The sequence below is a fragment of the Oncorhynchus keta genome, chromosome 13 (genome assembly GCF_023373465.1).
Source record: "Oncorhynchus keta strain PuntledgeMale-10-30-2019 chromosome 13, Oket_V2, whole genome shotgun sequence".
NCBI classification, from domain to species: Eukaryota; Metazoa; Chordata; class Actinopteri; order Salmoniformes; family Salmonidae; genus Oncorhynchus; species Oncorhynchus keta.
The window spans coordinates 21630287-21643663 of record NC_068433.1 but is presented as its reverse complement, the minus strand read 5'-3'; the positions used below and the strand labels follow the sequence as shown (position 1 = coordinate 21643663).

The 13377-nt window shown below is 39.9% G+C and overlaps 1 protein-coding gene and 1 pseudogene across 2 annotated transcripts; both read left to right on the top strand.

The window, feature by feature from the left end:
* The first annotated feature begins 5391 nt into the window (after window positions 1–5391).
* LOC118392724 (uncharacterized) lies at window positions 5392–7789 on the top strand. 2 transcript variants are annotated; one of them, XM_052459720.1, is made up of 6 exons: window positions 5392–5466; window positions 5901–6245; window positions 6405–6446; window positions 6646–6699; window positions 6865–6899; window positions 7010–7789. In XM_052459720.1, the coding sequence occupies exons 1-6, from the start codon at window positions 5394–5396 to the stop codon at window positions 7127–7129; spliced, it is 669 nt and encodes a 222-aa protein (XP_052315680.1). In that variant the 5' UTR covers window positions 5392–5393; the 3' UTR covers window positions 7130–7789. The 2 variants fall into 2 exon arrangements, with proteins under 2 accessions (XP_052315680.1, XP_052315679.1); XM_052459719.1 differs by having other exon boundaries at window positions 6568–6699.
* Window positions 7790–11316: 3527 nt separating this feature from the next.
* LOC118392722 (Ig kappa chain V region K29-213-like) lies at window positions 11317–12863 on the top strand (annotated as a pseudogene).
* The last annotated feature ends 514 nt before the right edge of the window (window positions 12864–13377 follow it).

Genomic DNA, 13377 nt, shown 5'->3' with positions numbered 1-13377 from the left:
CCTGAAAATAACTACAAGTTTATTCTCCTTCCATTTGCTCTGGATGATAATTCTTTGTAGATAGGCTAGCCAGGTTCCCAGTGGGGTGATGCGAGTAGTGGAATACGATGGTTTGAAAAGAGTAGTAGAATGGTCCCACTTAAATGAGCTTTTCTAGATACTTTACATAGGACAGTTAAACAGAGTCATGCTGTGGTGATGTTTTTCAGCATCAGGGACTTGGAGAATAGACCAGTTCAAGGGAAAGATGAACAGAGCAAAGTACAGAGAGATTCTTAATGAAAACTTGCTCCAGAGCGCTCAGGACCTCAGACTTGGGTGAACATTCACCTTCTAACAGGACAACAACACTAAGCCCACAGCCAAGACAACGCAGGAGTGACTTTGGGACAAGTCTCTGAATGTCCTTGAGAGGCCCAGTCAGAGCCCGGACCTGAACCTGATCGAACATCTCTGGAGTGACCCTCCCCTTTCAACCTGACAGAGCTTGAGAGCAAAGTACAGAGAGATTCTTGATGAAAACTTGCTCCAGAATACTGTGTAATTGTGAAAATTATATAATGTCCTTTTCGTGTAAGAGCTGTTGAAAAAGAGCTCCTGAAATATCAGTCAGTTTTGGTGGGAAGGAGCTTTGTCCTGCCTGGAAACATCACCAGGCTGTAAATTAGACCAATAAGAAAGAGAGTTCCAGTTCTCTGCCAATAACAGCTAGTTTGCAGTTTTTCCCTCCCCACTGAGATCACTCCCAGACAGTCCTAGCAAAATTATAGCTTGAGAAGGTTGTCACGATCTTTGGAAGCATACTCAGACCAACGTGCAGCGTGATCTGGGTTCCACATCTTTTATTCGAAATAAGTGAACCACACAACAAAACAATAACGACTAAACGATACATGACAACAATGGCCTGCTAGCATGCTACTACACATAAACAATATCCCACAAAACACAGGTGGAAAAAAGCTACCTAAATATGATCCCCAATTAGACACAACAATTACCAGCTGCCTCTAATTGGGAATCATACAAAATCACCAACATAGAAAAACAAAACTAGAACCCCACATAGAAATAATAAACTAGACTAACACCCAGTCATGCCCTGACCTACTCTACCATAGAAAATAAGGGCTCTCTATGGTCAGGACGTGACAAACGTGCTCTTCACTATGAAGTCATTTTTGTTTATTTTTCATGTAAACAATCAAAGTAAGGTATTTAATTGTTATCCATAAATGATTTTATATTGAGAAAAAAAAAGTGAGATAAAATGTACATTGTACTCTCGTTGAATGATTTATGGTATGGGAAATGATATTATTCTTCAAACACTCTATACTCTACACCTTAATTGAGCAGCTGGGGTCTGGTGTTTTCGCCCAGATTAACAGATGAAGAGTTGTGTGAAAAGAGCTTGTGGTTTTGATGCACTGAGATGAGAGGTGTGGTGAGAACTGAATGCCGGTCTTCCTGTAGTGCAGGGTGCTCGTCTTCAGCAGAGACAGAGAATGATGCATGTTAGGCCCCTTATCGTCAACCCCCCCTTCCTCAAATCATCTATGCAGTTACACTTACATACTTAAATATTTTGCCCATTTAAAAAAAAGAGATTCAACTACTAGATGCTTCACCAATTACGCAATCTGTTGGCAGGTCTACAGGAAATCTGTCAAGACATACTGAGAGAGAGAGAGAGAGAGAGAGAGAGAGAGAGAGAGAGAGAGAGAGAGAGAGAGAGAGAGAGAGAGAGAGAGAGAGAGAGAGAGAGAGAGAGAGAGAGAGAGAGAGAGAGAGAGAGAGAGAGAGAGAGAGAGAGAGAGAGAGAGAGAGAGAGAGAGAGAGAGAGAGAGAGAGAGACATGAGGTCTGTGAGGGGCCCAGGGATGTTCACCTCAGCAGGTCTCATGCAACACTGAGCTGCTCCTCCACACTGGCCCCTCCTCTATCTCTGACCTATATCACATTCTCTTTAAAAGGCGACTAGCTGCTTCTCAGAATAGGGGGCTGTGATCAGTGCAAAGTAAAAACAGGAAATACTTAAGGGACGAATAACATCATGAGAATGCCAATTTTGATTTAACTGTGTATAAGTGACCCCTACAATACAATACAATACAATACAATACAATACAATACAATCATCAACTGCCTGGTGTTTTGCCCTTTAAGGCCACCTTATTAGAAATTACCAAATCGCTAATATACACAACAGAGATCTAAGTTAAAAGAGGCCAAAAGAGGCAACTACTCTCCTGCGGCCATTAAACAGTTGTGTTTTGACTTCTAACTCCTCCATACTAACCACACCCTTACTAGCTAGCTAGCTGGCTAAACAATTAACCATAATTACCCTGCATGAATCTATAGGTAGCTAAAGCTAACCAACTAGTTAGGTTTAATGCAAATGGCACTGACCAACCGTCATTTTCCATTGCGGTAGACTTAACATGCATCATTCTCTCTCTCTCTCTCTGCTAAAGACAAAAATACCTGCACCACAGGAAGACTGGCCTTCAGTTCTCAACGCTCACCACACCTCTCAGTGCATCAAAACCACACATGTTCTTTTCACACCTCTCTTCATCTGTTCATCTGGATGATAAACACTAGAGCAGACCCCTGCCGCTCAATAAGATGTTCAAAATATAAAATTAAAAATATACCAACAAGATAAAAGTATTTCCCGTACTATAAAGCATTCAAGAAGACTACACAGTACAGATACCTTGTAACTTGACAACAAAAAAGTATAATTTATTTATCGATTTGCCAACTCTTTCCCTTCATGAAAAACATCTTCAGTCAGTATCAATGTTCACAGTGATATTTATTCATGCTTATACACTGTGCTTAAGTTGTAAATTGGGACATGCCGGGGCTCTGAAGTACAGGATGAAAGTAAAGTATCTTTGTAATAAAGCAGTGCATGCATATCATCACATTTGCGCAGTGGCATATAGCAAATAGAGGTGCTTACAGAATTTGCAAACATGGGTAGAATTTAGCCTTTTATACAGGTAAACACATTTCATGCAATTCTATGTCAAATTTATATGATTGGAGAGTTTAGCAGAATCTTTTTTAATACCACACAAAAATTTGAAATGACAGGATACTTTGACACCGAAAAACTGAGAATCTGAGTGTCACGTTCTGACCTTTATTTCTGTTGTTTTTGTCATTATTTAGTATGGTCAGGTGGTGAGTTGGGGTGGGCAGTCTATGTTTGTTTTTCTATGATTTTGGGATTTCTATGTTTCGGCCTAGTATGGTTCTCAATCAGAGGCATGTGTCATTAGTTGTCTCTGATTGAGAATCATACTTAGGTAGCCTGGGTTTCACTGTTTGTTTGTGGGTGATTGTCTATGTTAGTTGCTTGTGTCAGCGCAGGTCTCATTTATAGCTTCACGGTCGTTATTTGTTTATTTTTGTATAGTTTGTATTCAGTGTTCAGTGCTTTCATTTATTAAATATTCATCATGAACACATACCACACCGCATTTTGGTCCTCCGATCCTTCTCGCTTCAGATGAAGAGGAGGACGACCGTGACACTGAGGTCAATAAAAACGACCTTCTCTTGAATTATCTGTGAAGCAATAGTATTTGTATCTCAGAGCCATTTGCATTACTAGATGTAGACTAATGTTAGCTAGCTAACATTGAACCTGGTTGGTTAGCTACCTGAATATTCATGCAGGGTAGTAACGTTATGAGTTGGGATTATGGTTAACTATTTAGCTAGCTATCTACATGTCTAAACAAAAGACTCCACTATACGATTAACCATTTCAATAGAATGTCCATGATGTCACTGTGACAACTGTCAATTGACATATCTGGTATATTCGCTCTGGCTATATACTCCGACTTCAGAGCACTATCATCTGAGAGTGCAGAATAACTGACAAATTTACGAACGCTCAACACCTGTTGAATATGTCCGGGGTCAGTAACTCTAGCAAAAGAGCACAATTAAATTGTTGCCAGCAGCACAGTTTCAGTCACTCTGAATGACATAAAAACAGCCAACCAGCTCTCATTTGTGTCTGGAACTAGCTAGCCAACATTAGCCAGTTAGCTTGGGTGCTTGACTGTTGTTAGGTCAGAATGCTCGGGTCAACCCTATTCCTCGACCAGAGCATCCGGTATGTGCTCTGAATGCTCCAAGAGCGAAACACTCCGAATTTACAAACGGACAATCTGACAACACTCTGAGTTTACGAACGTCCAGAGCACACTCTGGCAGTCCATATTGAATTTATGAAGACACCCGTAGTGTAAACCAGTCTTTAGTCTTTAAATCTTTGGTTGTATAGTACACGGCCTCACATGTGAATCCTTAAAGTGATGGGTTTAGAGGGTGTGAACGATGCTGAATGGGTGTAGACAAAGAAGAGCTCCCCAGTAGGTGATTAAATATTTAAGGGCCATTTTCTAAAAAGTGAGGTTACAAGGTTATCAACTTTCAAAGAAGAATTACTTTCCCATTGTTCCTCAACTGTAGTGTATGATATACCATTTTGTAGCTCTGAGTCTCTACTTTTCTCTAATGTAAAAAACACAATTTCAAATGTTTCTACATAGGACCAAATCGATCCGGTTGGTCACATATGACTCTGGCCAAATAACAACACCTCCTTCATTTGCATTGCTATCTTTCCTGTATATGCTATAACCATGTATAGCTGCTACTGCATCGTCAAATGAATTATCTAATTGTGTTTCAGAGATGGCCAGAATATGAATTTTTCTGATGGTAGTAAGTTTTCACTTTCATGAATATCATTATTAAGTAGATAATAATCATTTTGTGCAAATAAAACGAGTTAGTCAGACCCATTGGGCTAAAGATGAACCAGCCCGCCCATCTGGCATTTGCACAAAATGCCAGATGGCCAGTCCGCCCCTGGGTCTTGCCAACTGTAAGAGTTCCTAAGTTTAGTGATCAACTTGGTGCAGTCAGAAGAGTGCCCCCTAATGGTTAACTACCACTAACTCCAGCCAATACTTACCCACTCCAGGGGGTCTCCCGACCAATACAATTATTAGATCCAATGCAATTCATCATCATTGAGAAAACAGATTCAGATTTGGAATATATGCTCTCATACTATCTTTTTTTCAAAGTTTATTACTTTAAAATGGATGAAATATCATTAACCAGCTGGTCTACTGAAATAAATGTTATACATTTTGAGAACTTACAATTGTATATTTTGAGAACCTCTATGATTGATAAACATCAGTCTACAATTAAAATATCTTACCCATTCTATCTCTCAACCCAACTATTAAATTGTGGTGTAAGCAGCTGTTTGGTTATCACACTATGTCCCGCCCATTATCAGAAATTACATTCGTCTCTCTTACTTGAAGATTCAGTCCTTCCTTAATGGTATCTCAATGCAGACCTACACACAGCATGGCACGTATATATGTACCAGCTCTGGTCCTCTACGGCTTCTGTAAGTTTCTCTATCTTCAGTTCAGATTTTAATAGATTTGGTCATTCAAATAGTTGTGACTGTGTCTAGGTGTGTATGTAGTATATGTGTGCAAAAACACTGTTGTGTGTGAACAATAGCTTTAACTACTGTATCTTGCCTATGCCGCTATGTACCATCACTCACTCATATATCTTTATGTACATATTCTTATCCCCTTACACTTGTGTCTATAAGGTAGTAGTTTTGGAATTGTTAGCTAGATTACTTGTTGGTTATTACTGCATTGTCGGAACTAGAAGCACAAGCATTTCGCTACACTCGCATTAACATCTGCTAACCATGTGTATGTGACAAATAACATTTGATTTGATTTGATATGAAACCACACCAGATATACATTCCATAAGAATTACACAAAAGTTATGTTTCTAAATCTGTTTTCTCTCCTCCAGGTTTGACCCCTGTCATCTTGGTCTCTCCGCCACCCTCAGTGGTGGTCCATCCTGGGGATAATGTCACCCTACAGTGCACTGATGTCCTTAAAGGACCAGGACACGTTTCCTGGTTCAAACAAGTCAACGTCTCAGAGCCTCTGTGCATCGCGTCGATGTACAGCTCTCAGGCATATGTCAAGCATCACAATGGTTTTCAGCCCAGCCATATGGAAATGTTCATCAGCAATAGAATAATCGTCCTCAAAATCACAGAGGTGGATGTAGCTGATTCTGGTCTGTACTGCTGTGGAATGTACGATCAGTACTTCATCTTCACCAACATGACTTTCCTGATGGTTAAAGGTAAATCTTTTCAATAATTTCTCAGCTGTGACAACTGAATGCTATGAAATGTTGTGCTATAGGTATGCACATAAAAGAGTTGGAAACAAGTTAGTGTTCAATCAAGTTTTATGTAGCTGGAATATTAAACTCTATTCAACTCTCCTATTCATCCAAAAGGTTACAAGGATTCTGACAAAGAGCCAGAGCAATGTTCTGAAGGTATGCTTAGTCTGTTATTGTATGGTGAAAATCATTTAAAACATCAATTTCAACCCATATCTTTAATGTGAGCTAGTAATTGTTAGATTAATGGGGTCTAGTTTAACTATTGATCTTGTAGGACAGGATGATGATGGAACCATGTACCTCCTTACCCTGGTTGTGATCCTGGTTGTTGTGACTGCTGTTCTACTGATAGTCATCCTCATCCTGGTCCTCAAGATCAGACGAGACACGAACAGACACAACACAGGTAGAAGCCCATTTCATGATAATATGCGACCTGTGAACTACACTTCAAATGTGAACATTTTTCCCATTATATACTCCACACTGACAATCAGAAGAGACAGTGTGCTCATTAGAATGGAATGATCCATTAATCCGTTCTCTCGTCTCTCTTTTATATCATATTCAGGACCTGATTCTCAAAGACAACCACAAAATGATCAGGTAAATACTGTATCGTTAAATACTTTATTTTCAATGACATTATTTTGTAAGCAAATCAGAAACAGAAAATTACAACTGTAGCCTATTTCATGATGTTTGCAAATCTACAGAACCAAGATCCAGATTCATTGATTTATGCTGCCCTGAATTTCACCTCCAAGAAGAGGAAGATGGAGAGGAGAAGAGAGAAGGAGCTGGACCCCCATGTAGTGTATGCTGCTACAAGATGACAAAGTGGAGGAGGATGGAAGTTTGGTTGGCCATATCTTTGAATACAGTGATTTGCCATATCTTTGAATACAAGTTTAAATCTTGCTACATTGAATCTGTGTCGTTATATTAAATGGATTGATGGATTTAAATGTAAATCAATCAGTCTCTGCAGTGTACGTTTGTTAGTTGTCCCTCAGGGCTACTGTAGCCCTCTCCAACTAAGTTAGGCCACACAGCTCCGTAGTACAGGAGGATGGAAGATGAGAAAATTGGTTGGCCGTATCTTTGAATACATTGATTTGCTATATCTTTGAATACAAGTTTAAATCTTGCTATATTGTTTGTGTAGATAAATGAAATGTTTTGAAACGTAAATCAGAAAATAACTCTGGAGTGTTTGTGAGTTGTACCTCAGGGCCACTGTAGCCTTTTCCAACACAGTTAGGTCACACAGCTCAGTGGTTCAGGGTGTGGTTAGAGAGGAGTTAGAAGTCAAAACACAACTGTTTAATAGTCACAGGGGAATAGTTGCCTCTTTTGGCCTTTCTTAACTTGGGTCTATGTTGTGTGTGTTAGTGAATTGGTATTTTTTTATAGGGTGACCCTGAGGTCCAAAGTACCCAGCAGTAGACAATTGCATTGTATTGATCACTTATAAAGACAAATGAAGAGTTAAACCAAAATTGCCTTTGTCATTGGTTTTCACCCTTTATTATTTCCTGTCTTGGTTTTGCACTGATCACAGACCCTTATTATCAGAATATGATGGGGGGTCTTAGGTAGAGGATGGGCCAGTGAGCAGCTCATGAGACCTGATAAGGAGAATATCCCTGGCCTATCATCATAGACTCTCTCTCTCTCTCTCTCTCTCGCTCTCTCTCTCAGTATGTCTCACCAGATTTACAATCCAATTGCCAACACAACAGCATGGTTGGTTGGTGAAGCATTTAATTGTTGAATCACTTTTTATAACGGGCAAAATATTTAAGTGTCTAAATGCATACACCGGGGAACAGCCAAATGCAGTGGAAATGTTTTTTTTGGGGGATTCAGTTCATTTGCATGGCAAAGAGGGACTTTGCAATTAATTGCAATTCATCTGTCCACTCTTCATAACATTCTGGTGTATATGCAAATTGCCATCATAAAAACTGAGGCAGCAGACTTTGTGAAAATTAATATTTGTGTCATTCTCAAACTTTTGGCCACGACTGTTCTGCCAATGTTTGCCTATTGAGATTGCATGGCTGTATGCTCGATTCTATACCCCTGTCAGCAACGGATGTGGTTGAAATAATCAAATCCACAAATTTGAAGGCGTGTCCACATACTTTTGTAAATACAGTGCGTTTGGAAAGTATTCAGACCCCTTGACTTTTTCCACATTTTGTTTTGTTTAAGACTTATTCTACAATGGATCTAGAAACAAAAATGTCAATCTACACACATTACCCCATACTGACAAAGCAAAAACTGTTAAAAAAAATAATTATAGCAAATTTATTACAAATAAAAAACTTTGTCTTTGTGTAAGGCACATACTCTAGTTCTTCAAGTCACCTCTCCACGGAAACGTTTTGTCCTCTTTCAGATGTGTCGATATCATGCCACTCACACCAACCTACATGCAGGGAACCAGTTTATAGGTACTTGCGGTCTGCACGATGGGGCCGTATCGATGCTTTCCAGGTCTGCTGGCCTTGTACACACGGGACACTGCAACCTGCTCTCTTTGTCTCATTGTGGTTTTCAGAAGGATGTCTACTTGGTGTAAGACTTTTTTTCTTACAATCTTTACTTGTTGTTAATGTTGCCACTGAGAGTTTGCAGCCATGAACTTACTTGGATATGTGTCTATTATCTGATCTGAAATCAGTTCCAAACCACAAGGAACTGCTAACGAACTCTATTTGAACCCCCTGGGTTAACCGTGCACCGTCTATTCTAAATCGTAGAGGCCAGGGGGGAGGGACCTGTTTGTGATGATGTCATGGGAGAATTTTCAGTACTTTCTCAATCAGACAGTTTTTGTAAAGCGCAAAGACTACTGCCGAGTCCTCTGTAAGACAACCAAAAGAGGAGGAGCCTCCTTCTGTTAGATTGCCTCCTATGAGAACAACATTAACCAGAAAGTGAAACAGAGTAAATAACATGTCATGTAGTTGTTGGCTGAAGCTTTCAATAAGACACACACTCTCGGGTGTTACACTTCAGTTATTGGATGTTTCAGTGAATCATAGGGAATCAGATTAACATACAATTGACTTGTTTTATCTGATGTACTGGAACTGTTAAATTACTTGGTCAAAAGAGTATTTGTTAACTTAAGGGGCACTTGATTTATTTTAACCTGTGCAATGGAGACAAGATAGCTTAAATCACGTGCACCTAAAAAAGTGACTGTTAGAACACAAATGGTAAACAAATTGAAAATACAATTTTTACACAGGTCTGGCCAGAGTGAATGTGAGAAATACAAACGACAATTACTTGCAAGACCATTCAGGAGTCAGGGTACGATACAAGACCAATAGACGTCTGAATGAGACGTCAACAAAAATGACGCGTCCAGTTTGACCAATCAACAATAACCCCATTGTTGAAGTGTTATACACATGGGTAGACATTCTCCACTGAAGATGATACCTTCAAAGATGTTCACATTGTCTATGATATTTCTCGCCCTTAAACAAATGGCTATGTCACATTTTTATATTTCTCTGCTCGTGTGATGTGTACAATGAAAAAATACATGGGGTATAGATATTACAGTCGATGTCAGTCAATCCACATTGAATGATTGCATTTTTAAGTATGTGATGGCTAATATACAGTTGAAGTCGGAAGTTTACATACACTTAGGTTGGAGTCATTAAAACTCGTTTTTCAACCACTCCACAAATTTCTTGTTAACAAACTATAGTTTCAGCAAGTCGGTTAGGACATGCATGACACAAGTTTTTCCAACAATTGTTTACAGATAGATCAATTCACTTCTAATTCACCATATCACAATTCCAGTGGGTCAGAAGTTTACATTCACTAAGCTGACTGTGCCTTTAAGCAGCTTGGAAAAATTCCAGAAAATTATGTCATGGCTCAAGAAGCTTCTGATAGGCTAATTGACATAATTTGAGTCAATTGGAGGTGTTTCCAAACGCCTGAATGTACCACATTCATCTGTACAAACAATAGTACGCAAGTATAAACACCATGGTATCACACAGCTGTCATACCGCTCAGGAAGGAGACTCCTGGAGATGATCGTACTTTGGTGCGAAGTGTAAATCAATCTCAGAACAACAGCAAAGGACCTTGTGAAGATGCTGAAGCAAACAGGTACAAAAGTACCTAAATCCACAGTAAAACCAGTTCTATATTGACATAACCTGAAAGGCAGCTCAGCAAGGAAGAAGCTACTGCTCCAAAACCGCAATAAAAAAGCCAGACTACGGTTTGCAACTGCACATGGGGACTAAGATCAAACTTTTTGGAGAAATGTCCTCTGGTCTGATGAAACAAAAATAGAAGTGTTTGGGTCTTCCAAATGGACATTAACCTCTAGCATACTTCCAAAGTTGTGGCAAAATGGCTTAAGGACAACAAAGTCAAGGTATTTGAGTGGCCATCACAAAGCCCTGACCTCAATCCTATAGAAAATTTGTGGGCAGAACTGAAAAAGTGTATGTGAGCAAGGAGGCCTACAAACATGACTCAGTTACCCCAGCTCTGTCAGGAGGAATATGCAAAAATTCCCCCAAGCTTGTGGAAGGCTACCCGAAAAGTTGGACCGAAGTTAAACAATTTAAAGGCAATGCTACCAAATACTAATTGAGTGTATGTAAACTTCTGACCTACTGGGAATGTGACGAAAGAAATTAAAGCTGAAATAAATAATTCTCTCTACTATTATTCTGACATTTCACATTCTTAAAATACAGTGGTGATTCTAACTGACCTAAAACAGGGAATTTTTACTACGATTAAATGTCAGGATTTGTGAAAAACTGAGTTTAAATGTATTTGGCGTAGGTGTATGTAAACTTCTGACTTCAACTGTAGGTAACTAATGTTTATTTTGTGTGTGGTATAGATCATGTTCCAGCTGTGGCACAATCATCAGCCATTCACGTCACCCAATGTTAGAGACACAGTGACATTGCTCTGTATCTATCTATGAAGGTGACATGATATTCTCCAGGTCATGTCAACATTTGACAGTGGTTCTACATTCTACCATGAATTTAAAGGTAACCCTCGCTTCTCAGTGGAAAGTGACAAAGGAAAAAAACCACCTAAGAATCTCAGACATGGAACTCTCTGATTCAGCCTTATACTACCGTGGGAGCGCTTATGGAAACAAGGTGGAGTTTGGAGAAGGAACCATTCTCATTGTAAAAGGTACAGAGATTCCTTTTTTTCAGATAGTTAAAAATCTTAGATTTTAAACAAAGGGTGTCGAAGAATAGCTAAAGTAAATTCAATTATTTTGACAATGAAATGTACATAAAAGGTTGATGTCCGCGCCCCCGCTGAAATATAATTAGCATCATGAAAAATACCTATAAATATCCTTCAATTTAAGCTAGAGATAAGTTTGTGAAAGGTGACAGAGCTAGAGTGGTGTTTGTCAGACCATGAGACATTCCAAAAATTGGTCTTCTCACAAAATTGTCTGTATCATTCGATCGATTTGGCCTACAAGCTGTTATGGCCTACCCCTCTATGGAACGATGAGACTCTCACGAACATGATGGTGTTCTCCATTTTGTTCTACGGCCCCCACAACCATCTTCGGACTCGTCTGCAGTCGGTACATGTCTGTATGTAACGTCCAAACAGTTTGGGCTACACACTAATATGACCCCTCTGTAGAAAGGCGAGACTCTCACGAAAACATAGATGTCGGTAGCTTTGCTCTAGACTTGTCTGAATGTCCCCCAATACCAGTTGAAAAAAATAAATGGAAGTATATATGGAGACTGTTTACTGCTAAAAATAAGGGGTTAAATAAATGTTTTAAAAAATAGCGGCGCCCCTGCAGATCCAGGTTTGATCCCAGGCTGTGTCGCAGCCAGCAGCAACCGGAAGACCCATGAGGCGGCGCACAATTGTCCGCGTTTGGGGAGGGTTTGGCTGACCGGGTTGTCCTTGTCCCATCGTGCACTAGCAACTCCTGTGGTGAGCTGGACGCACTGCACGCTGACACGGTTGCCAGGTCTACTGTGCTGACAGGGTCGTGTTTCGGGGGATGCACGGCTATTGACCTTCGCCTCTCCCGAGTCAGTGAGGGAGTTGCAGCAATTGGACAATACTGTAACTACCAATTGGGGAGGAAAAATGTTACAATAAAAATATTACTTAAAAAAATATGATTTAATGACATGATATTTATTTTCCAACAGCAAGACAGTTCTACAGCAGTCTGTGTCTAAATCTGTCCAGCCAAGAGACTCAGTGACTCTGAACTGTACAATACAAACTGAGACCTGTGAAGGAGAACACAGTGTATATTGGTTCAGGCGTAGCTCAGGCGAATCCCATCCAGGAATAATTTACTCCCATGGAGATAGGAGTGATCAGTGTGAGAACAACCCTGAGGCTGGGTCCCCTACACAGAGCGGTGTTTACAACCTCCCCAAGAGGATTCTCAGCCTCTCTGATGCTGGGACTTACTACTGTGCTGTGGCCTCATGTGGGGAGATACTGTTTGGGAATGGGACCAAGCTGGATGTTGAGTGTGGTCACTGATGATCCACAGATGAGAATCCTGGTCCTTCTCTCTGTCATAAGAACTTGAGGTCTCCTCTGCTGTCTGACCATCTTCATCATAATCTACACCACGAGGAAATACATCAATCTAAGACAAATGTTGATGGACTTTGGTTTTGCAGTAAATGTTGGAAATATCATCACAAAGTAATGAAAAGTAGTATTTATTGAGATTGCTGAGTCGTTTCATATTGCATTTGTTTTTATTAATGGCCTGTGACCTTGTTGATTAAATTGTACTTTTGAAAACCATGTATATGTTGCTTCTTTTAGCATTAAGAAATATACATTTTAGCAACTGATACTGAATAAAATAGACTTGTTCCTTCTTTTGTGTTCTGAACATAAAGTATGTCAGTATGAATGTGTGCAGAGGGCTTCTGCTGACCCAACCTACTGATAAATGCTAAACCCACCCATGCATGTACCCACACAGCAAGATGTTTACAGGTACCTGCACTCTGTGGTCTGCTGTGAGCACAAAACAAGTCAG